Source organism: Oryctolagus cuniculus, chromosome 7, assembly GCF_051225735.1.
Source record: "Oryctolagus cuniculus isolate XC-2025 breed Fujian yellow rabbit chromosome 7, ASM5122573v1, whole genome shotgun sequence".
In the NCBI taxonomy this organism is placed as follows: Eukaryota; Metazoa; Chordata; class Mammalia; order Lagomorpha; family Leporidae; genus Oryctolagus; species Oryctolagus cuniculus.
This window is the reverse complement of record NC_142873.1, coordinates 93803777-93826261: the sequence shown is the minus strand read 5'-3', so window position 1 is coordinate 93826261 and position 22485 is coordinate 93803777. Positions and strand designations below refer to the sequence as shown.

At 40.0% G+C, this 22485-nt stretch overlaps 1 protein-coding gene across 1 annotated transcript in view; it reads left to right on the top strand.

The window, feature by feature from the left end:
* The window catches only part of PTGFR (prostaglandin F receptor), a 46143-nt gene extending 28289 nt beyond the window's left edge, over positions 1 to 17854 (top strand). Inside the window, exon 3 of the mRNA XM_051856340.3 lies at positions 13783 to 17854. Coding sequence (XP_051712300.3) covers positions 13783 to 14085 — 303 coding nt within the window. The 3' untranslated portion in view covers positions 14086 to 17854. The remainder of the gene's footprint in view (positions 1 to 13782) is intronic.
* Positions 17855 to 22485: the final 4631 nt, after the last annotated feature.

Below are 22485 nucleotides of genomic sequence, written 5' to 3'. Positions count from 1 at the left end.
AGAAAGTTTTAGATTGTTGAAATCTTATTTGTCTGATTTTGCTTTTGTTGCCTTTGTTTTGGGGATATGATTCAAAAAATTCTTGCCCATTCTAATGTCCTGAAATATATCCTGTAGTTTTCATCTTGAAGTTTCATAGTTTCAGGTCTTAACATTTAGATTTTCAATCCATTTTGAGTTGATTTTTGTATATGGTGAAAGATAAGGGTCTAAGCACATTCTTTTGCATGTGGTCATCCAATTTTCTAGCAATATTTATTGAAGAGATTGTTCTGTTTCCAGTATATGCTCTTGGCAGCTATAAAAGTATGGGCTCTCTTCTGTTCCATTTTTTTTTAATATTTTATTTATTTGAATGGCAGAATTTACACACACACACACACACACAGAAAGGGGTGGGGGAATTGTTCACTCCTCAAATGGCTGCAATGGCTAAGGTTGGGCCAGGGTGAAGCCAGGATCCTATAACTCCATCTAGGTATCCTATATGGATTTCAGGAACTCAAGTACTTGGGCCATCCTCCATTACTTTCCCAGGTGCATTATTAGGGAGTTGAATTGGAAGTGGAGTAGCCAGGACTGGAACTGGTGCCATATGGGATGCTGAATTGCAGGTGGTAGTTTAATGATCTGGACCACTTTTTTGGTTTTACTGTATGTTTTTATGACAATACCATGCCATTTTAATGAGGTTTTCTCCATTTTCCAGTTCCATGAACATTTTATCCCTTTTATGCTAGCTGTGTTTTTACACCCAGAACTATTTTAAATAAACTAATTTGCCTTGTTGGTTAAAATATGCTTATTCCTTTTTCTCTGACTATAGGAAAAATAATTTATTGAGAGAAATTCTACACAGAGAAACTGGAAGTCTAAATTTTGTCCTGGTTTCCAGTTATATCAAAGAAATCAATGTAATAACCACTTAACTTCTATAAGCTGCCAGACTCTTCTTCAGTTAAGTTCTTGTTTCTTGCCTGTGCCATACTGATCATACTGATTGACTGGTGTCAATAGTCTTAGTAGTTTAAATATAACTATCGATATGATATATTTTTATTAATAAGGTAATATATATTCATTGCATAAAATTTGGAAATATGTAAGTTAAAAATTTAAGTCCCTTGAAAAGTCTTATTTCTTTATTATATAAATTCCTTTGTAATTTATAATAGGTAAAGTATTTTGAATGTTATCTTATTTTTAGTATAATCAATGATTGGTTTGATAGTGCTGAAAGTATTTTTGACTTTTGTAAATTGGTTATCCATACAGCAACTTGCTGAAACATTTTGTTGATTTCAATAATTTATATTGATTTTAACTCATTTTTATAGGTAGCTAAAGTTGCTCTTTTGTTATAATTTTCATACTGCTTTCCCTTATAACGTTGCCAAATGACTACAGTACTGTGATAAAAAGCATTAAGAATAGTGGGAAGTTTTGTCTTGTATTAGTTTTTCATATCTATAAAATTTCTTCTGTTAAGAGTAATGACTGTTATAGGTTTTTGATATATAAATTTCAATAAGTTTTCTAATTTTAAGTTCCTCAAAAGGGACATATTAGTTGTCTGTTGCTGCGTAACAAACTTAGCAGCATTAAAATGGAAAGTTAATGGTAACTATTACAGAAAGTATGTAGTAACAGTGCAGTAAGATTTAGCTAGTGTAATATATCAATCAAATTGAAATAATACTGTTTGAGTATATTTTTCATTCTTTTAACTATGCTCCAGTTTCCCTTGTCTGTAAGCATTCTTAGGTGATATCATTTTAATGACTGCAAAGTATTCCATTATGTATGTGTACCATAATTTATTTTAACAAATTTGTAATTGTTGGAAATTGCTTTTATTTTTCCACTTTATAAACAACACTGATATAAACATTCTGTGGATTTTTTCAAACTATTCCAGTTTAACTGTCTAGACTAGGCATGAAATTGATAGTTTTGAGGCAAATTACCTTAATAAAACGTGAGATGTATTTTATCAGATTGCCCTGGGAAGAATGAAATGATTTGCACATTTCCTTCCTATTCCCCTTAGAAATCCAATTACTTTTTTTTAAACTTTTATTTAGTAAATATAAATTTCCAAAGTACAGTTTATGGAAAGTAGCTTCTTTCAGTGCACCTATATGTGTGGCAGGGACACAAACACTCAAGCCGTCTTCTGCTGCCTTCCCCAGGCACATCAGCAGAATGCAAATCCATCAGAAGTGGATCAACCATTACACTATTGACACCCATATGGGATGTCAGTGTTCCAGGCCACTGCTCAACTTGCTACAAGATATAGGTACTGGCAAAGACTTCCTAGAAAAGACCCTGGAGGCATAGGCAGTCAAAGCCAAAATTAACATTTGGGATTGCATCAAATTGAGAAGTTTCTGTACTGCAAAAGATACAGTCAGGAAAGTGAAGAGACAACCGACAGAATGGGAAAAAATATTTGCAAACTATGCAACAGATAAAGGGTTGATAACCAGAATCTACAAAGAAATCCAGAAACTCCACAACATCAAAACAAACAACCCACTTAAGAGATGGGCCAAGGACCTCAATAGATATTTTTCAAAAGAGGAAATCCAAAGGGCCAACAGACACATGAAAAAATGAGTGGGAATAAGAGAGGGAAGAGATGTACAATTTGGGACATGCTCAAGCTGACTTGCCCCAAATGGTAGAGTTAGAAACATACCAGGGGACTCCAATTTAATCCTATCAAGGTGGCATGTACCAATGCCATCTCACTAGTCCAAGTGATCAATTTCAGTTCACAATTGATCATAATGAAAGTTCTAAGAGTCAAAGGGAGCACATAAACAAGTCTAGTACCTGCTAATACTAACAGATATAATAAATAAAGGGGAGAGTGATCCAACATGGGAAGCGAGATACTCAGCAGACTCCTAGAATGGCGGATGTCCTAAACAGCACTCTGGCCTCAGAATCAGCCCTAAAGGCATTCAGATCTGGCTGAAAAGCCCATGAGAGTATTTCAGGCATGGAAAGCCAAGACACTCTGGTAAAAGATCTCTGTGAGTGAGATCCCAGTGGAAAGAACAGGTCTTCAAAGAAGGAGGTACCTTTCTCTGAAGGGAGGAGAGAACCTCCACTTTGACTATGACCTTGTCTGAACAAGATAAGAGTTGGAGAACTCAAGGGGCTTCCATAGCCTTGGAAACTCATGACTGGAGCATAGGGAGATTACTGATGCCATAGACAGGAGTGTCAATTGGTAAAGTCAACAACAGGAGTCACTGTGCACTTACTCCTCATGTAGGATCTCTGTCCTTAATGTGCTGTACATTGAGACTTATTGCTATAACGAGTACTCAAACAGTATATTTCACTTTGTGTTTCTATGGGGGTGCAAACTGTTGAAATCTTTACTTAATGTATACTAAACTGATCCTCTGTAAAAAAAAAAAAAAAAAAAAAAGAAGAAGAAGAAATTATCAATTCCCAACTTGACTCTCACTGGGATTAAACATGACAATAGGTCTGATCTGATATCATCATCATTTAAAAAATCATCTATTATTTTTCACTTTATGTTTCTGTGTGGGAGCAAACTGTTGAAATCCATACTTAATGTATGCTAAACTGATCTTCTGTATATAAAGAGAATCGAAAATGAATCCTCATGTGAATGGAAGGGGAGAGGGAGTGGGAAAGGGGAGGGTTGCGGGTGGGAGGGACGTTATGGGGGGGAAGCCATTGTAATCCATAAGTCGTACTTTGGAAATTTATATTCATTAAATAAAAGTTTAAAAAAAAAGAAAAAAATGTTCAAGATCACTAGCAATCAGGGAAATGCAAATCAAAACCACAATGAGGTTTCACCTCACCCCGGTTAGAATGGCTCACATTCAGAAATCTACCAACAATAGATGCTGGAGAGGATGTGGGGAAAAAGGCGCACTAACCCACTGTTGGTGGGAATGCAAACTGGTTAGATAAATATTTCTTGATTAGGGTGAAAATGTGTTATGCATCTATCATTGCTAATATGTAGAGCATAACCAATATTTTTGTGGTGTTACTGCGGACTTAATGCAAGGATTTACAATACTGTTACAAGAATGAATTAAAGTATAGTGACTCAAATTCCTTTTGTAATGAAGCAGAGTATGCATACAAACATATGTACATCCATATTCATGCTTCATTCTTTAAGGCTTTAAAATTAGCCTAGTGATTTTAATTTTCATCACTTCCAAAAAACAGGAATTATAGACTAAGGATCACAATTAGATGCATGTATGTTTGGCCGAGAGGAAAGAGATTACCGAAATGAAAACCATGCATTTTGTCATGGAGTACATAGGAAGGAGATGCTGAGTGTTGTCATATTATATTACTCTGATCTATTAGCTAGCACTTTTTAAAATTCTTCTGAAAGACATCTCAGCTACGTGGTGCTCAACTCATCTGATTTACTTATCAACTTTGTTTATTGTAATAGTAATGGGCACAGGAGATTTGGACCAAAGCATTTATTGACAAATGTTCTTGGACTTAAGAAAAGATGCCAGTAAAGTGTACTAGTGGAAATACTGGGAGAGAGAGTGCCAGAATAAGCTAGAAAGACAACTGGACATGGGCAGGAAGAAATACCATTTGAGAGCTTGTTTGGAGGTTCTAGCAGGGGAGCGCAGCTACTCATATACCCTTGACTGAAGACTGGTCCTCCTCTAGCAGGGAAGGTCGTGCTCTTCGACTGAGCACACAGCTTCGGGAGGGACGCACATGGAGCGGTGAGGGAGGGAGGGGACACCCATCTAGCCAGCCAGATCAGCCGAATCAACCCTGGCGATCAATGGGGTGACAGATGTCACAGCCAGATCGCCCTCACATCAGGAAGAAATTCCATTTGAAATGAGATCTGTTAGTGCTGAAGAGGCCAATATGTTAACCGTCACATATCAAACTTCACCACATTTCAGTTGGTTGACCTCTAAAATCAACCTCTCCATGTCTGAGCTTCTACATCTTAAAATAGGGATAATATTGCTTCCCTCAGAGTTAACGAGATTAAATGAGATAACAAGGTATTAAAACAGTGCCTGGTATATAGTATATACTCAGAAAATATTAACCAATGTGTTTTTTAAATTATCTTTTTCATAAATATAATCTACCAGAACTGCCCATATTACTGGGAATGGTCCAGTGAAAGATCAGACTCTGAAGTCTTATAGATTTGAGTTTAAACCTGTGTTTTTGTTTTCTTACTGGCAATATCAGAAAAATAGCAATTATCCCCATGGGTTTTGTGAGGGTAAAATGAGTTAAAGTATATGAAGTGCCAACATGATTTTTTCTTTCCTTTTTCATCTTCTTTGAAAGCACGTTTGGGTAAAATCTTTTTTCACTGTTCATTTTACATATGATTTCTTTAGTTATGATTTGGGATTATTTCATTCCAAAGGGAGTAATATCATTATAGTGTGCCCTACTTTCTCATTTCTTCATAATTCTGAAAGTCTGTAGTCAGAGACAAGAATGTGCTAACAATTGGGTCATTGGCTCATCCTCTCTTAACAAGTCAAGCACAACAAAAATTGATCTTTATAAATAATTGTATTTTACATATACTAACGTATATGAGAACTTCAGAAAATTAATGGAAAATGGATTTAATCAGGAGAGAAGGAAGAGAGAAGGGGAGAGAGAGAGAGGTGGTATTTTGACTCACTTCCCGGGTTTGAAGTGGGGCAAGTGAAGCTGGGAGCTGGAACACAGTCCATATGTCCCATGGGTGGCAGGAACCCAACATCAAGCCATTACCACTGTTTGCCACTGCTGCAGTAGCTGGGGGCTGGAGTCAGGAGTGGAGCTGGGCCTTGAACCCAGCACTAATTTAATTTGGCGCAAAAATTTTTGAAATCCATATATTGTTTGGTCATAATATGGATTTTCCATAGACTTTTTGAAAATCCGTATTTTGCAGATGGAGACATTTCAGAGCTGTTTTGGAGCTGTACACAGTCTGCTACATTCTCATATATTTTTGTCTATCTCTGAATCATGCACCATGTGCAAAATCAATTTTAATGAATATTTAGTAAATGAGAAACTGTTGAGATGATATCTGTATTTAACAATGTGGAAATTATATAGTTTACTGGCATGGAAAACGTTCATAATTGATGTATCCTGTCAGAGCCTTTATATTTCAGTATTTCAGTGTTTTAAAAAACATATTCTGGAGTTGCACAAGAGTAAGCTTTTGTTTTTTTCTGATGGCTCTTGTAGTTATTGTTGCAAAGACAAAACATTCTATTTTCAGAAACAAAAGCTGCAGAGTGAAATCATCATACAGATATTTAATTCTAAAAATAACTTACTGAATTGAGAAAGAGTTGGTGTTTTATACAGTATACTTTGTCCAAACTTGCCATTAGAGTTAAACTATAAGGGAATGCCTTAACTCCAAATACTTATAAATGCTATGACATTTCAAAAATTCATCATTTACACATAGTTCTTTAGTCACCAGGTGTTCAAATTGATGTAGAGATTAAACTTCCCTAACCATGGAGACCTCTTGGAATAGTCTGCTGGCAAACTTCTAGGTGAACCTTTTATTACACAGCAAGGCTGGGCACAGAACCACTATTGATTCTGTTTCTATGGTTATTTACATGACAAACTTAAATAATAATATTTTGATGATGCAGTTATAAGGGTCAGTAACTTATGAATCAATGAATTGTACTTCATTCCTTGAGGAATCTGTTTTTTGAACTAATCTTCCTCACGGTTGACGGAATGGGGGAAATGAGTGGTTCAGTTTTTGGCTAGAACTATGTGTAAAAATACTTGATTCAATGACTAGATAAGACCATGTTTGATATTCAGAGTCATAATTCATCTGAAAACAGATGTTAATAAAATTCTTGAAAACAGGAGCCAGCATTGTGGATTTGTGGGTAAAGCCACTACGTGTGATGACAACATCCCGTATGGTTGCCTCTTTCATGTTCTAGCTGCTCCACTTATGATCTAGTTCCCTGATAATGCACCTGGGAAAGCAGCAGATGACTGAAGTGCCTGGGCTCCTACTATCCATGTGAGAGACCCATCTGAAGCTCCTGGCTCCTGGGTTTGGCCTGGCTCAGATCAGGCCTTGTGTCCATTTGAGGAGTCAACCAATGGATTGAAGATCTGTCTATCTCTCCTCTCTCTGTAACTCTTGTTTTTCAAATAAATAATCTTTAAAATAATTTTAGAAAGCTATTTGGTATCTAAAGAAGTTGGACATTCCCCCAGAAAGTGTTTCTTTATGTACTCATTAAAATTTTTTTAAAATTACATAGTGCAGGGGGCCAGCACCGTGGTGCACTAGGTTAATCCTCCACCTGCGGTGTTGGCATCCCATGTGGGCGCTAGCCAGGTTCCCGGCTACTCCTCTTCCAGACCAGCTCTCTGCTGTGGCCTGGAAAGGCAGTGGAGGATGACCCAAGTGCTTGGGCCCTGCACCTGCATGGGAGACCAGGAGGAAGCACCTGGCTCCTGGCTTCAGATCGGCACAGCGCCGGCCGTAGTGGCCATTTAGGGAGTGAATCAACTGAAGGAAGACCTTTCTCTCTATCTCCCTCTCACTGTCTATAACTCAACCTGTCAAATAAATTAAAAAAAAAGTACATAGTGCAAAGGAAAAATCAGGTAAACTACTGCAGAATCATTTTAAATCTAAAAGACAAGTCTGAACGACTGAACTTTTCATGTATTAGAAACTTGAAAATACTTGTGTATCTTGAGGATTACAACTATGAGGATGTACTTGCAAATGGCCATATCGGAAGCACCTTTTACCTGTGTTTCTTATATGATACACAACATTGTAACTGCTTGCTTTCTCATTGGTCTCTCCTCAGAGGAACTTTATTCATTCAACTTGCTCAACAAATATTGATTGCCCTACTGCATGATAAATGTTACAGATACATTGGAGAATTAATGGCACCAAAATATATACTTTCAAGAAAATTATATTTTAATGTTAGAGACAGAAATAAAACTACACAAGTGAGTGAAAGATCTATTATGTTAGGATTTTCTTAAATGTTTATCTCTGCATCATTAGCATCTAGTACAATTCTTGAGCATAAGAGAGACTCGGAAATGACCCACTGCTGCATTGATTTGTTAGTGTGAATACTTAGAAGAACAGAAGCATAATTCTTGTCTTTGCCATTGCTTTTAATTGTAAATAGCCATTAGAGTCCTGATTCTTGCCAATGGATATATAGACATAAGGTTCAGGATTATGGAATACCTTTGAGAATAAAACTTCAGCTAACTCGGGCTCCATTATGTATGAATAAAGAAGTCTAGCATAGTCAATGGTTTTGATGACCTTCATAGTTGTGGCCCAAAAGATGGTTATATTATCTAACTCTTTGGCTCATTGCAACCTGGCAGTGAGCATAAACTCTCCTTCCAATATACTTCTAGACCTTGTTATTTATCTCTTGGCTTAGTGTTGAGTGTTTTAGTAATATAAGGTTAAGTAATTGATTTTTTTCATGTGATATACAAACATTTGATCCTAGCTATTTCTTAGACTAGCATCTGCAATAACAAGGATGAATAATGGTCATATGTCAAGGTGGAAAGGAAAATATTTTAGAAAATAGTGTATAGTCTTCTAGTTCCATGTGCTGGATAACTTTTGGAAGCTAGATGAAAGGCTGTGTGTAATGAGAATCTGCACACAGCTGTTTGGAATGTGAGTTTGGGTGGGCCAGTCACAGAAGAATGTTCTCAAGACTTGTGAGTGACTGTCACCAGAACCTAGGGAAAATGGCTTCAGACTGGGTTCATCAGCCCAGACATTCCTCATTCTGACCTCAGCTTCCACACATCTTCTGCCAGTTTTATCAGAGTCTAGGTTTTCCAGCCAATTCTGTGGCATCTTCAGTGCTGCCCACTCACATACACATACACATGTATAAATAATCCACACACTTCTGATTCTTTAGTAAAGAACTAGAGTTCTTCCTCTTTTTTAAAGTTGCAACTACACAATACACAATCAATGCAGTTGAGTAACTTGCTTTTTAAAAAAGATTTATTTATTGAAAAGCAGAGTTACAGTGAGGCAGAGGCAGAGAGAGAGAGAGAGGAAGAAAGAGAGAGAGAGAGAGGTCTTCCATTCACTGGTTCACTCCCCAAATGGTTGCAATGGCCGGAGCTGGGCCGATCCAAAGCCAGGATCCTGGAGCTTCTTCCAGGTCTCCCACATTTGGGCCATCTTCTACTGCTTTCCCAGGCCATAGCAGAGAGTTGGATCGGATGTGGAGCAACCAGGACTCAAACCAGCACCCATCTGGGATACTGGCACTGCAGGAGACAGCTTTATGTGCTAAGACATAGCACCATCCTAAGCAACATGCTTTTTAAAAAGCTAACGCTGAGTCACAAACATGAACACCTGTGTATTTTCCATTATGTCAAATGACCATAATTTAATTTCTGTTAGTTACTTAGATTGCCCTGCATTATCAATAATATACGCCTATAAATTTTCCAATTATCGATCATATACTAATGGTATTTCTTTTACAGAACTGTTCCACCTAAGTCTTTATCGCTTGCTAAATGGTTAGTGTTTCTTCCAAGCCAGGTCCTGCTGCAACCTTTCTTAAACTGGATTAGTGGTTCAAAGAAGGAGGGAGAGTGATTATGAGTGCCTAGGCACTTGTCTGCTGTTCTGGAGAGAAGCCATGGTTATAGGCTTCTAAGTGGAAGACTCAACGTCTGTTCATAGCAGGTGACCACAATACTGTTTACTGGGGAGACAGGAGAATCAGAGATGTGCATAGCATTAAAGTCAAACACTGTATTTATCTATTTTTGAAATTTATGTATGTATTTTTTATTTTATTTGAAAGGGAGAGAGGAAGGGAGGGAGAGAGAGAACAGGAGAGAACTCTTCCATCTGCTGGATCACTCCCCAAATGCCCACACCAGCTGGGGCTGAACCAGGCTGTAGCCAGCAGCAAGGAACTCTGTCTGGGTCTCCTACATGAGTGGTAGGAAACCAAGTCCTTGGGCCGTCATCTGCTGCTTCCCAGCATGTGCATAAGCGGGATGCTGGATCAGAAGCAGAGGAGCTGGAACTCTAACCAGGCACTCAAATATGAGATGGTGGCATCCCGAGGGGACCTAACTGCTGCACCACCACAGCTTCTCCAAGCCAGGCCCTTTATGTTTGCACATCTCTGAAGGCCCGCTGTTTGGTGCCATTTTTCCAACTGTGTTTGTTTCTGTCTATGTAGTGCAGTGTCTTGGCTGGCTTTGGAATCCACCAAACATACCTGGTCACTAATAGGAAATACATACATTTAGTATTTGTGAAGCCAGAGAGCTGCTTATTCAACTGTACTTGAATGAAAAAACTATAGCCAACAGACTGTAAATTACACGAGGCAGGCATATTGTCTGCTTTGTTCACTGTTGGATCCTCAATGCCTAGCACATTGCCTGATACATAACAGTATTTGCTAAGTTAAAAGAAAAAAATAAAAGTTAAAATATCTTAACCTAACAGCCAAGTATTTCCTAGCCCTGCTTATTTCCATAAAGAACTGAATCCATAGATGCATGTTATTTCAATCATGTTGCATAATTTGGGAGGCAGTAATGCAACAGTCTGTATCTGATCCAAGTGCTATTGTGTAGGGAAGGATATTTTTATTTCATTTTATTTAGTCAACAATGTTTAAGTCTGCAATTAAATGTATTATTTCCCCAGAGAATGAAGTTTAAGGGAACCCTTAAAAAATCCCATTCATGCCGGTTCTGGTCCCGGCTGCTCCTTTTCTGATTCAGCTCTCTGCTATGGCCTGGGAAAGCACTGGTAGATGGTCCAAGTTCTTGAGCCCCTGCGCCCATATGGGAGACTTGAAAGAAGCTCCTGGCTTCAGATCAGCCCAACTCCAGCCGCTGTGGCGATTTGGGAAGTGAACCAACAGATGGAAAACCTTTTTCTTTGTCTCTCCCTCTCACTATCTGTAAATCTAACTCTCAAATAAATAAATAAATAAAATCTTAAAAAAAGAATCCCTTTCCCAAGGGATCTGTAGATGCTACAAAAGACTAGAATCTTTCACTAGTACATATCATTATGTTAAAAGTTTTAGAAACACTGAAAGCGTCAAAATGCAGATTTCTGCAATAGATGGTTAGATGTGTCTTGTAATTTTGTAAAATGCTTTGTGCATTCACCACATCATAATCTTACTATTGAATGTTAATATTATAGGAAGTTATGTTAGAAAAAAAAAAACACCAAGACCAAACCAAAATGGAAAGAAACAATTTCTCAAGCAAAAGATCAAAAGAGTTAATAATGTTTTGGCAGGCAAGATAAGAGAGAATGTCAGATGGTCAAGTCTATCCAGTGAGATTGGAATTTACTTATATCTTGGGAATGTTAAATAACTTTATTCTGAATTATCCAACTGTGGCATACAAACATGAAATTGAAAGTTTGCAAATCCAGTTTTTCCAAAGCCATATTTTTTTAAGAAGATTTATTTACTTATTTGAAAAGCAGAGTGACAACTAGAGAGCTCTGCCAACCACTGGTTCACTCCCCAATTGGCTCCAATGGCTGGGGCTGGGCCAGTCCGAAACCAGCAGCCTGGAACTCCAACATGGATGGCAGGGTTTAAGTACTTACTCTTTCTCTGCTTTCCCAGGGTAGGCATTAGCAGGGAAGTGGATCTGAAGCAGAGTTGCTGGGCCTGGAACCAGCACTCTGATATGGGATGGTGGAGTTGCAGGCAGTGGCTTAACCCACTGTGCCACAAAGCCAGCCCCTAAAAATCTAGTTTTTAAATCTATCTGAATTATTTTCTTTACTAGTGTAGATGAATGTCATACCGAGAAACATTCCAAAGAATTTAAGTGGTTCCTCATTTGTGGCAGGAAGCAGAAGATACCATTACGGGAGTCACTCAGAGCTAGATATTTGGAAATTTTCTTGTCCACTGGGAAGGGCTCTGGTTAATATTCACATTCTCTTTAACTTTGGTATTTTGTGCCTTCAAAAATATCCATGTTTATATACTAGCTTTGTTGAAACTATAATACTGGGCCGGCACCGTGGCTCAATAGGCTAATCCTCCGCCTGCGGCGCGGGCACCCCGGGTTCTCGTCCCGGTTGGAGCGCCAGATTCTTTCCCGGTTGCTCCTCTTCCTGTCCAGCTCTCTGCTGTGGCCCGGGAGTGCAGTGGAAGATGGCCCAAGTGCTTGGGCCCCTGCATTTATGTGGGAGATCTGGAAGAAGCTCCTGGCTCCTGGCTTCCGATTGTCCCAGCTCCATCCATTGAGGCCATTTCAGAAGTGAACCAGAGGATCGAAGACCACTCTCACTTTCTCTCCCTCTCTCTGTCTATAACTCTGCCTCTCAAATGAATAAGAAAAACTTTATAAATAGAAAGTAAAAATAAAAAATATGCTCATACATATACAGAGAAATAATTTTTATGCATTGTTGTGGGTGGTATATAACTGGGTATGGATAGAGTGCTATGGGAGCAGAAGAGGGAACAACTGCTAATTTATCTTAAAGATGGGTAGTTTCGCAGAGGTGAGCTTATTTTCACATGGTGTTTGAAGGATAGATAGGAGGCTATCGAGTAGAGAAAAGGGAATAGTTTTTCAAAACAGATTCACACAAGACAAAGCTCAGAGAGAGAGAGAGAAAGAAAGAGAGTGAGAGAGAGAGAGAGAGAATCTTCTGCCTATTGCTCATTTCCTCAAATGTATGCAACAGCTGGGGCTGGGTCAAGTCAAAGCTCTCAGGAGTGAGATTTCCAAAGTGAGTAGCAAGAACCCAATTACTTGACCAAGCCTTCACTGCTGCCTCCTAGCACCTGCATTAGCAAGAAGCTGGAATTAAGAGGCAGGAGTGGGTTTGAAGCCAGGCACTCTGAAACGGGATGCTATGTCTTTCTTAACTGCTAGGCTAAAGGCTCACTCCTTTTACTTATTTTTACATTCAAGATATTTTCAAATCCCCTTATTTGTCTGCACTGTAAGTCTTTATTTGGAAGTCAGAGTTCGACTCAGTGATTTTTTTAACATGTGGCTGGGACCACTTATGGAACTAATTCCCCAAAATGATCTCCAAAATCATGAGTAGTCTTTAAATGGTTATGTGTTACCAAAATATACATTGTTATTATGAAGTCACAATATTGTCTAGAGAGGGACTTTATGGAATTTTTTTGCCAAGTTAAGGCTAGAGTGAGAGATGCAGAAAAGGGCATATAAAAGATATTGGTATCATTATAGTTACCAAGCAGAAAATTCTAAAATGAACGTTCCTGAGCAATGTTACACATCATTTACAAATTAATACCAGATTCTTTAAATTCATCAAAAAACCCTATTAACATCTATGATTTGTTTATTTCATTATGCTTTAGTTTTCACTGAAGTACACAAATATGTGCTTCTTTTGAACTTAACAATCCTGAAGTATGAGATGCAAATTACTGATATCAATGTTTGTTCTCCTTTGGGTCACTCTATTTGTGCACATATTACTCACTATGCATGTTATCATTTTTGTAGCTCTGATCTCGATTTGATGTCATGTAAGTGTTTCTGCCAGTATTTAGCAAAATAACACTACTTTGCATAAGGTGGAATGAGTATCATGCAACAAAGCTAATTGAGTTAAAAGAAAAAACTATAGGACTGAAAAAAAAGTCTACTCCAGTTGATTTCCTTGTTTTGTCTGTTTTCTAGGTAACGATGGCCAACATTGGAATAAATGGAAATGATTCTATGGAAACCTGTGAAACAACGCTTTTTGCTCTTCGTATGGCAACATGGAATCAAATATTAGATCCTTGGGTGTATATTCTTCTGCGGAAGGCTGTCCTGAAGAATCTCTACAAGCTTGCCAGGCGCTGCTGTGGAGCACATGTCATCAGCCTACACATTTGGGAGCTTAGCTCCATTAAAAACTCCTTAAAGGTTGCTGCCATTTCTGAGTCACCAGTTCCAGAGAAAATAAATCAGGAAGCACCGAGCTTAACAGGACAGTAATACAGTGTAGGGCTAGAGCAACATTAGGGAAGATTTTGGCAAGATATCAGTTAATTAGTAAATATATATATACATATATATATATATAGCCTAACTGGAAAATTCAGGCCTTGGTATACAGTTTGGAAGTATTTCTGTCAGTTCAGTTCTTGGATTTTGTTCGATTAACTGTATAATTGCACATTTCACTTGTTCTTGTCAACTGGAGATAGACACAATAAAATAAGGCTGTGGGAGTCAAACAGGTACCAGTTTTGAGCTTATCTGTGTTATTTGTGCTTTTGAAATGAGTGAATCTCTTATGTTAAAGCCTAATGTATTTACCTGGCCTTTTGGCTAGAGAATATCTTAATGCTACATGCACAGTGAAATGGCTATTTTGTGAAAAGTGTTCTGCAGCTATTACTTAGAGACTAGGCTTAAGGAGATAGGGCACCCTCATTATTTGATGTGATCTGTTTTATTCCTCATTATGTAGCCTCAGTCAATATATTCATGGTCATGACACCTGGAGTTTACTGTGGTTTATATAGTGACTACCACATTTGCCAGGTCTGCTTGAGCCTGATCTTGTAAGCCTGTTTAGAATGGGCTCATTCTTGCCATATTTACAAACACGATTGCTTGCATTTATTATGATGAAGGACAAGGATTTTTTGAAGGGGAATTTTTTTTTGGTGGAAAAAATGGATTTGTAGTTTTCCAGTAATTCCTCCTTCCTGTGAAAATGAGTGATGCACACTAATTTGTGGATAAGCAAAGGCTATATATTTGCATATATCCATGCAACTTGGGTTATAGCAGTTCCCAAGCTCCACTAGGGATAATGAAAACAAGTAGGATCCCTGCCCCAATGATAGGTGCAAAGAACATTGAAGGTGCTTTATCTTGAGCGGTCATCAAAGTGGCCGAGAATGAAAGAAACACAATCAAGTATGTAATATTCAAATACTGTTTGCTTTACACCCCCACCTCCACCCTCCCACACACTCACTCATGCAGATGGACGTCAGACAATTCTGTTGATCAGTTTATTAAATCTGTGAGACAGCATTTTCCTTAGCTACTAGCATCAAGGGAGAAGACTGAAAATTAGCAATGCATTCGGGAACCATTATAAAGTTTAACTGGGAAATTAAGGGATAATCTCTACCCAAATTTCCCATTTAGAATTCAAACTTTTTCTTTGTTGTATAATTCAATAAAAATAATTTCAGACTTCTTTCAAAATGTTGTAGGTCCATTGGAGAATAAGATAGGTGGTCTGCTCAACTGTAAAAATTAATTGTAAGAGAATTCTTTTGCTTTCATTGTCTTAATTGGATTGGTAGTTTACATTGGAAGTCACCAACATTTGTGGGTTTTGGTAAATGCTTGGGAGTGAATTAAAAGAAATTAAGCAGACAGCTTCACTGAATATTAAAAAGTAATCATGGCTGGTGCCACAGCTCACTAGGCTAATCCTCTGCCTGCGGCACTGGCACCCTGGGTTCTAGTCCCGGTTGGGGCTCCGGATTCTGTCCTGGTTGCTCCTCTTCCAGTCCAGCTCTCTGCTATGGCCCGGGAAGGCAGTGGAGGATGGCCCAAGTGCTTGGGTCCCTGCACCCACATGGGAGACCGAGAGGAAGCACCTGGCTCCTGGCTTCAGATTGGCACAGTGCGCCGGCCGTGGCGGCCATTTGGGGAGTGAACCAATGGAAGGAAGACCTTTCTCTCTGTCTCTCTGTCTCTCACTGTCTAACTCTGCCTGTCCAAAAAAAAAAAAAAAAGTAATCAATTTCAGGTGACTTAAAAAACAAACACAAACACATATTGGCATGTGATTTTCTTAATTTAAGAGCTGCAAATGACTAATCATGTAATTTTATGTTATTCTCATGTGCTCATGGATAGAGCACATAGTAGATGCCTGATAAATACTTGCCAAATTGAATTACAAACAAGAATTTCTTTATGCAAAATGAATATGGAATTGCAAAGTTTGTGTCTGTTTTTAATTTAAACTGACAGTTATATATTACTTATTGTGCTATATATATGTATGTATGTATATGTGTGTATGTGTGTATATACTTATATGTGTGCATGTTTTAAAAAAGTCATTGCAATTTGTGATTGCTGTTATATTACAAAAATGTTCTCATGTGTTCAAAGAGCACTTAAAATCCTGAAGAATTTTAGATGGTTCATTTATTTTCTAAGGAGGTATTTATTTCCTACAGGAACCAAAATCTCCAGCTGTTGTGGCGATGCTGTGTACAAAGCCACAGTGAACATTATCATGTATCTTGACTGGGGAGAAGCACAGCGGAGAAACTCTAGATCTCTTCTCCTTGAGACTTCTAATCTGATGGGAGTTATGCTCTACTGCTGTGATGCCTCCCTTTCTATGAGCATCTGCGCTGAGATCTTGTGTCATGACCATATGGAAATGCATGAGCATGTCAGGCATTGGGGAATGATGGGAGAGTGCATTTCCATGCATTTCCATGCATTTCCTGAAAGAGCTGTTTATATTATCTGAGCAAGTGTCTAAGGCAACCAATTGGTCTTCAGATGGTGGTAAACCTAAGAAGTAGACATCAAAGTTGAAAAAATTAGTAAAATAATGTGCATTTACGTTGATGTAGGCTTTTCATTCAAGGAACACAAATTTGAAGTGAATGCACCAATGTGCATAACTGACTTCAGAATTTTATTTTTTTGCACATAATTTAGCACTTTAGTGTTTAATGAACCATGAAGTGGAGTACCCACCAATAATTTTCATATGAATGTTCAAAGTGAAAGTATGCTTATTCAGATTCTTGGAAATAATACAGATGGTTTCAACAAGGTTAGTAATTTGAATGTTTAAAGTTCTGTTTTAAAATTCATAATTAGATCTTCAGAGTCTAATGAATTCCTCTTTCCATTAGTAAGGTGGAATCCACACAATTTCACACACTCTTGGGGCATGTGATTTCTGGAAAATTACATTATTCTGGACAAATTCTAAACATGTCAGGGTTTTTTTCACTATTAGCGAATTTCACAAAAAAATCTGACTACCCACTCCCCCAACTCCCAATGTGAAGGTCTTCATGATTATAAATACAGAAACAGAAAAGGGTGACTCATAATGCGCTGTAGGTACATCCAAAAACATCAGATCCTTTATTGATGGATTTCATTAAGTGGTAGAAATATGGCATTTTTAATTATTTTCTAAAGATAGAAAAGTTGCTTCTAATTATCTATATAGCTGAAGTGGAAAGTACCTAAATGTTAATATATACACATATGAAACTTTATCTGTGTTATATAACAAGTGGTCATGTTTGTTCAGTTTCAGACTTATTGTTGTGCCTAAATTGAGTTTAGACCTCTAATATGAGCATTCCTTAAATAGTGAGTGAACTTTTTGTGAAAATTGTTATTTGCTTTGCCTGTGCACCATCATTGCTCTAAATCAACTGTCTAGGGTGAGAATATAAAGTATGAGAATGTACATTTTCTTACTTCATCTGTGCATTAGGAGACTTTACCACTGGGTACATAATATTGGACTTTGACTTGTTCTGGTACATGTTCATGGTAGGTGACATGTGTTTGCCTTTGTTATGTGAATAAATGTATTTTGTGCTCTTCATGCTTGGATTGTATAAGAGGTTAAATAGTGATATGTATATTTTGTTGCTTGCATAAGTATGCAGCTCATGTAACTTTAGTGTTTTGACTAGCTTAAAACTTCAAACAAATGATTTTATAATAAACTTGGACCAACATATATCAAGAGTGATTATTTTTTAGGAAAGTCATCTAAAATTTGGAAGTCTTGAATCTGAACTCCATTTTTGTCTGCAATTGGGTGGGAAGAATTTCAACTTGCTTTCCAGTGTTACCCTTTTCTGTCCCTTCCGTGTCCACTCTTCTGTGACATTGGCTTTCTATGTTTCACCTGTGTGCCTCACTTTACCCATGTAAGTCATAATTCAGCTAGGAATTTGATAATTTCCAAAACCCCGTGGTCTAGGTGTATCGGTCAGGCTAGCTTAGGTTTGTCTGTGATAGTAACAGACTCCCAAACCTCTGAGAGATAAGGCTCATAAAGATTTTTATCTTACCTATGGCTCCTGCCCACTCAGAAGAGGAGTTTTGCTCATCGTGATTGCTTAGGCGACAAAACAGGCACTATTATGTATTAGTGGGAAAAAAACAGCACAGCAAATCATGCGCAAGCTGTTAGAACTTCCACCTGGAGATAGTACTCAATTGCTCACACTTCTACAACCAAATCAACTCCTACAGCCTTACCAACTTCAAGATGAGGGGTCTAGGGGGAGGAAAGGTAAGTGCAATACTGTGATACACCAGAAGGAGGACAGCAAATAATTGGTAGACAACAGTGATTTCAACATTTGGTGAAAAATGTTTTTATTCTTGGCTTCTTTTTTTTATTTTATTCATTTTTTTATTTTTTGACAGGCAGAGTGGACAGTAAGAGAGAGAGAGACAGAGAAAAAGGTCTTCTGTCGCTCCCCCTCTTCGTGGAGGAGCAACACAGGACCCTGCGCTGTTCTTTCGTCTGCTCGGCCCTCCCCGGGTTTGCTGCTGGTTCTTCCCGGGTTGGCTACTATCCCTTCCACCTCCGTGGAAGGGCAGTTCCCCCTGGCCACATTCCCCACTTCCGCAGGGGAGCGGCACACCGCCGGCCGGCTTTCTGGGGGGCTGCACAGGTGTTCCTTCAGCTAGATGTTCCCCATAGATGTTCCTGGTGCATGCCGTCTCTCTCCTCCTTTATAGTCCTCCTCCGCCAATCCCAACTCGGCTGCCCACACGCCGAGTACGCTGCTCTCCAATCAGGAGCAAGTCCTACAGTTTATTAGTTGAACTGGAGGCAGCTGTGCGGAAGCTGTTTACTTCTCTCCCAACGCCATGTTGTGGGAGAGCAGATGCATAGAATAAGTCTTAATTTCAGTAACTTAGTCCAGTCCGGATTGCTCCCCACAGATCCCCCTTTCTTTTTATTTTTTGGCGTTGATACGCGCCTGTCTTCGGTGTCCCGCGGCACACACTCTGCTCTACTTGCTAGAGTTGCCACAGGCTCTTACAAGTCCTATCAATCAGGCAAACCGAATCCGGGTCCTCTCTTCGCCATTGTGAGGAGGTTTTTAGGCGCTGATGCGTGCCTGTGTTCGGTGCCCTGCAGCGCATGCTCTGCTCTGCCCGCAGGGGCTTACAAAACCTATCAGGCAAACCGAATCCAAGCCTTCTCATTGCCTTATTGTGGGGGAGACTTATTAGTGTTGGTTCGTGCCTATCTTCGGTGACCTGCAGCTCATACTCTGGTCGAGCTGCTTGCTGGCGCTTACCGCCTTAATCAGGCAGACCGAATCCAAGCCTTCTAATTGCGGTATTGTGGGGAAGCCTTACTGATGTTAATTCGTGCCTGTCTTCGGTGACCTGCGGCGCATAAGCTGCTAGCCGCCCAGGTGCTCATCGCCTCACTAATCGGGCAGACCGAATCCAAGCCTTCTAATTGCCATGTTGAGGGGAGGCCTTTCTATTTCTCTATTTCTCTATCTCCGGGCATTCCTATTTCTCCCATTTTACTTCTATCTTCCAGCATTCCTATTTTTCTCATCTTACTTCTAAACTTCTGTTTCTCTTATCCCCGCAGCTTCCCGGCGCCTCGCCCTGCCGGCAGCTTCACGGCTCCGCGCGGCTTCCCGGCACCTCGCCCCGCCGGCGGGTTCCCGGCTCTGCGCGCACGCTCCGCGGTCTCCACGCACTTCGCGCCCGCACCACGGCCTCGTGCCAGCGTTCCCTATCTATTCACGCCCCGTGCTCTCTCTGCACGCGGCGGCTTCCGCGAGTAACACAGCGTAGCTTACGTGTCCGCCACTAGCATTCAATCTAAGTTCCCCGGGCTAGCCTGGTGAATTCAACCCAGCGTACGTCTCCGCCCCACGGTTTGGCTTCCCGTCCTTTGCTCCCCGGGCTAATCAGACGGATCCCAACCAGGCTCACGTTTCAGCTTCTGGTTTCAACTTTTCGCCCCCTATTCCCGGGCTAACTTGAGAATCCCAAAGTGGCTTTCGTGTCCGCCTTGGCCTGCCCCCCGCGGCTTCAATTTCCCTAACATTTTTCTCTACCCGGTATGTTTCCCTAAGTTTTCTTCCAACAATATTCCTCCCTCATTTCTCCTGGCTTCTCCCCACAGTCCGTATCCGAGTCTGTTTGTTCTAGCTTTCACTTTCGCTTTCAACCTTAGAGATTCCTCCCAGCTTCCCCCCGTAGTCCGTATCCGAGTCTATGCCTAGGCTTTCAATAGCTTCTTCCGGCTCCTTTTTCGTCCGGCTTTTCCCTAGGCTGTTTCGAGTCTATGCCTAGGCTTTCAATAGCTTCTTCCGGCTCCTTTTTCGTCCGGCTTTTCCCTAGGCTCTTCACTAATCTCTCTCTCCGGTATTTTCCTGCTTCTTCCCGTTTCTTCCCTCCTAAGTTTCCTATCCGTCCTAGGTTTCTTATCCGAATCAGGTTTCCTATCCGAGCTAGGTTTCCTATCCGAGTCACGGCAGCATTATGTCGCTCCCCCTCTTCGTGGAGGAGCAACACAGGACCCTGCGCTGTTCTTTCGTCTGCTCGGCCCTCCCCAGGTTTGCTGCTGGTTCTTCCCGGGTTGGCTACTATCCCTTCCACCTCCGTGGAAGGGCAGTTCCCCCTGGCCACATTCCCCACTTCCGCAGGGGAGCGGCACACCGCCGGCCGGCTTTCTGGGGGGCTGCACAGGTGTTCCTTCAGCTAGATGTTCCCCATAGATGTTCCTGGTGCATGCCGTCTCTCTCCTCCTTTATAGTCCTCCTCCGCCAATCCCAACTCGGCTGCCCACACGCCGAGTACGCTGCTCTCCAATCAGGAGCAAGTCCTACAGTTTATTAGTTGAACTGGAGGCAGCTGTGCGGAAGCTGTTTACTTCTCTCCCAACGCCATGTTGTGGGAGAGCAGATGCATAGAATAAGTCTTAATTTCAGTAACTTAGTCCAGTCCGGATTGCTCCCCACAGTCTTCCTTTGCGTTGGTTCACCCTCCAATGGCCACCGTGGCTGGTGCGCTGTGGCCGGCGCACCGCGCTGATCCGATGGCAGGAGCCAGGTACTTATCCTGGTCTCCCATGGGGTGCAGGGCCCAAGCACTTGGGCCATCCTCCACTGCACTCCCTGGCCACAGCAGAGAGCTGACCTGGAAGAGGGGCAACTGGGACAGAATCCTGCGCCCCAACCGGGACTAGAACCCGGGGTGCCAGTGATGCAAGGCGGAGGATTAGCCTAGAGAGCCGCGGCCCATTCTTGGCTTCTTAATAGCATTTAAACAGGAACCATTCTATAAAAAATTACATTTTTTTATGTATCAACATCATGGCATGAAAACATTTAAGACTCTTCCTGAGTACAGAAAAACATGCTCTTGTAATGTTTACAGATACAGCAGAATGCATGCACATTCACTGTTGATAATTAACACACATTTTAGAACAAATTTGTGTGCAGTGTCCAAACACTGTTTATTGCAGCCTCGTCTGAAATGGTGACTTTTTTTTATTAAAAGACAATGATTGAAATGTCATTTTGCCTTTGCACTTTTAATTTCCTTATGATAAAATATGCTCCCTTTGATAGTCCTAATGTCATGAATCCTATCAAACTCTCAGAAACCCATAGTAGTGTGATAGCACTGGAGTGAGATAAAACTATGTCTCTTTTCTTTATCTCCACATAGAAACAGTCTGTCCATTCATTTTGAATACAAGTGCAACAGTGCACAAAGTAAATCAGAAACTTGGAGAAAATGAAATCTTAGCAATCTTGAGTTGTAAGTTCATACATATCAAGTGTTTTGTTCTAAGCTGTCATGGGGAGTTACTGCTCAGAATTTCTGGAAGGGCTGCCGTTTTGCCCTGCATTTAAATATCAGCTGAAAGGAAAATGAGAAAGATATGATATGCAATTATGAGAAAGTCATATGAATGTTTTTATGTTCTCAAAAACCTCATGTTTATGAATACATATTTACAGTTAATCTGGATACTTTATGAAAAATAATAAAAATTTCACTTTATATTTACCATATAATAAAACAGAGACAAAGTTATTGAAATCTAAAGGAACTACATCTTAGAATTGAAGTGCACTTTGAATTTTCACTTTAAAAAGATTGTAAAGTCAGGGTTAGAGCTTTGTGTTTTTTTTTTTTTTAAGATTTTATTTATTTATTTGAGAGAGAGAGACAGAGAGAGAAAGGTCTTCCATCCACTGGTTAACTCTCCAAATGGCTGTAACATCTGGAGCTGGGTTGATCTGAAGCCAGGAGCCTGGAGCTTCTTCTGGGTGTCCCACGAGGGTGCAGGGACTCAAGAACTTG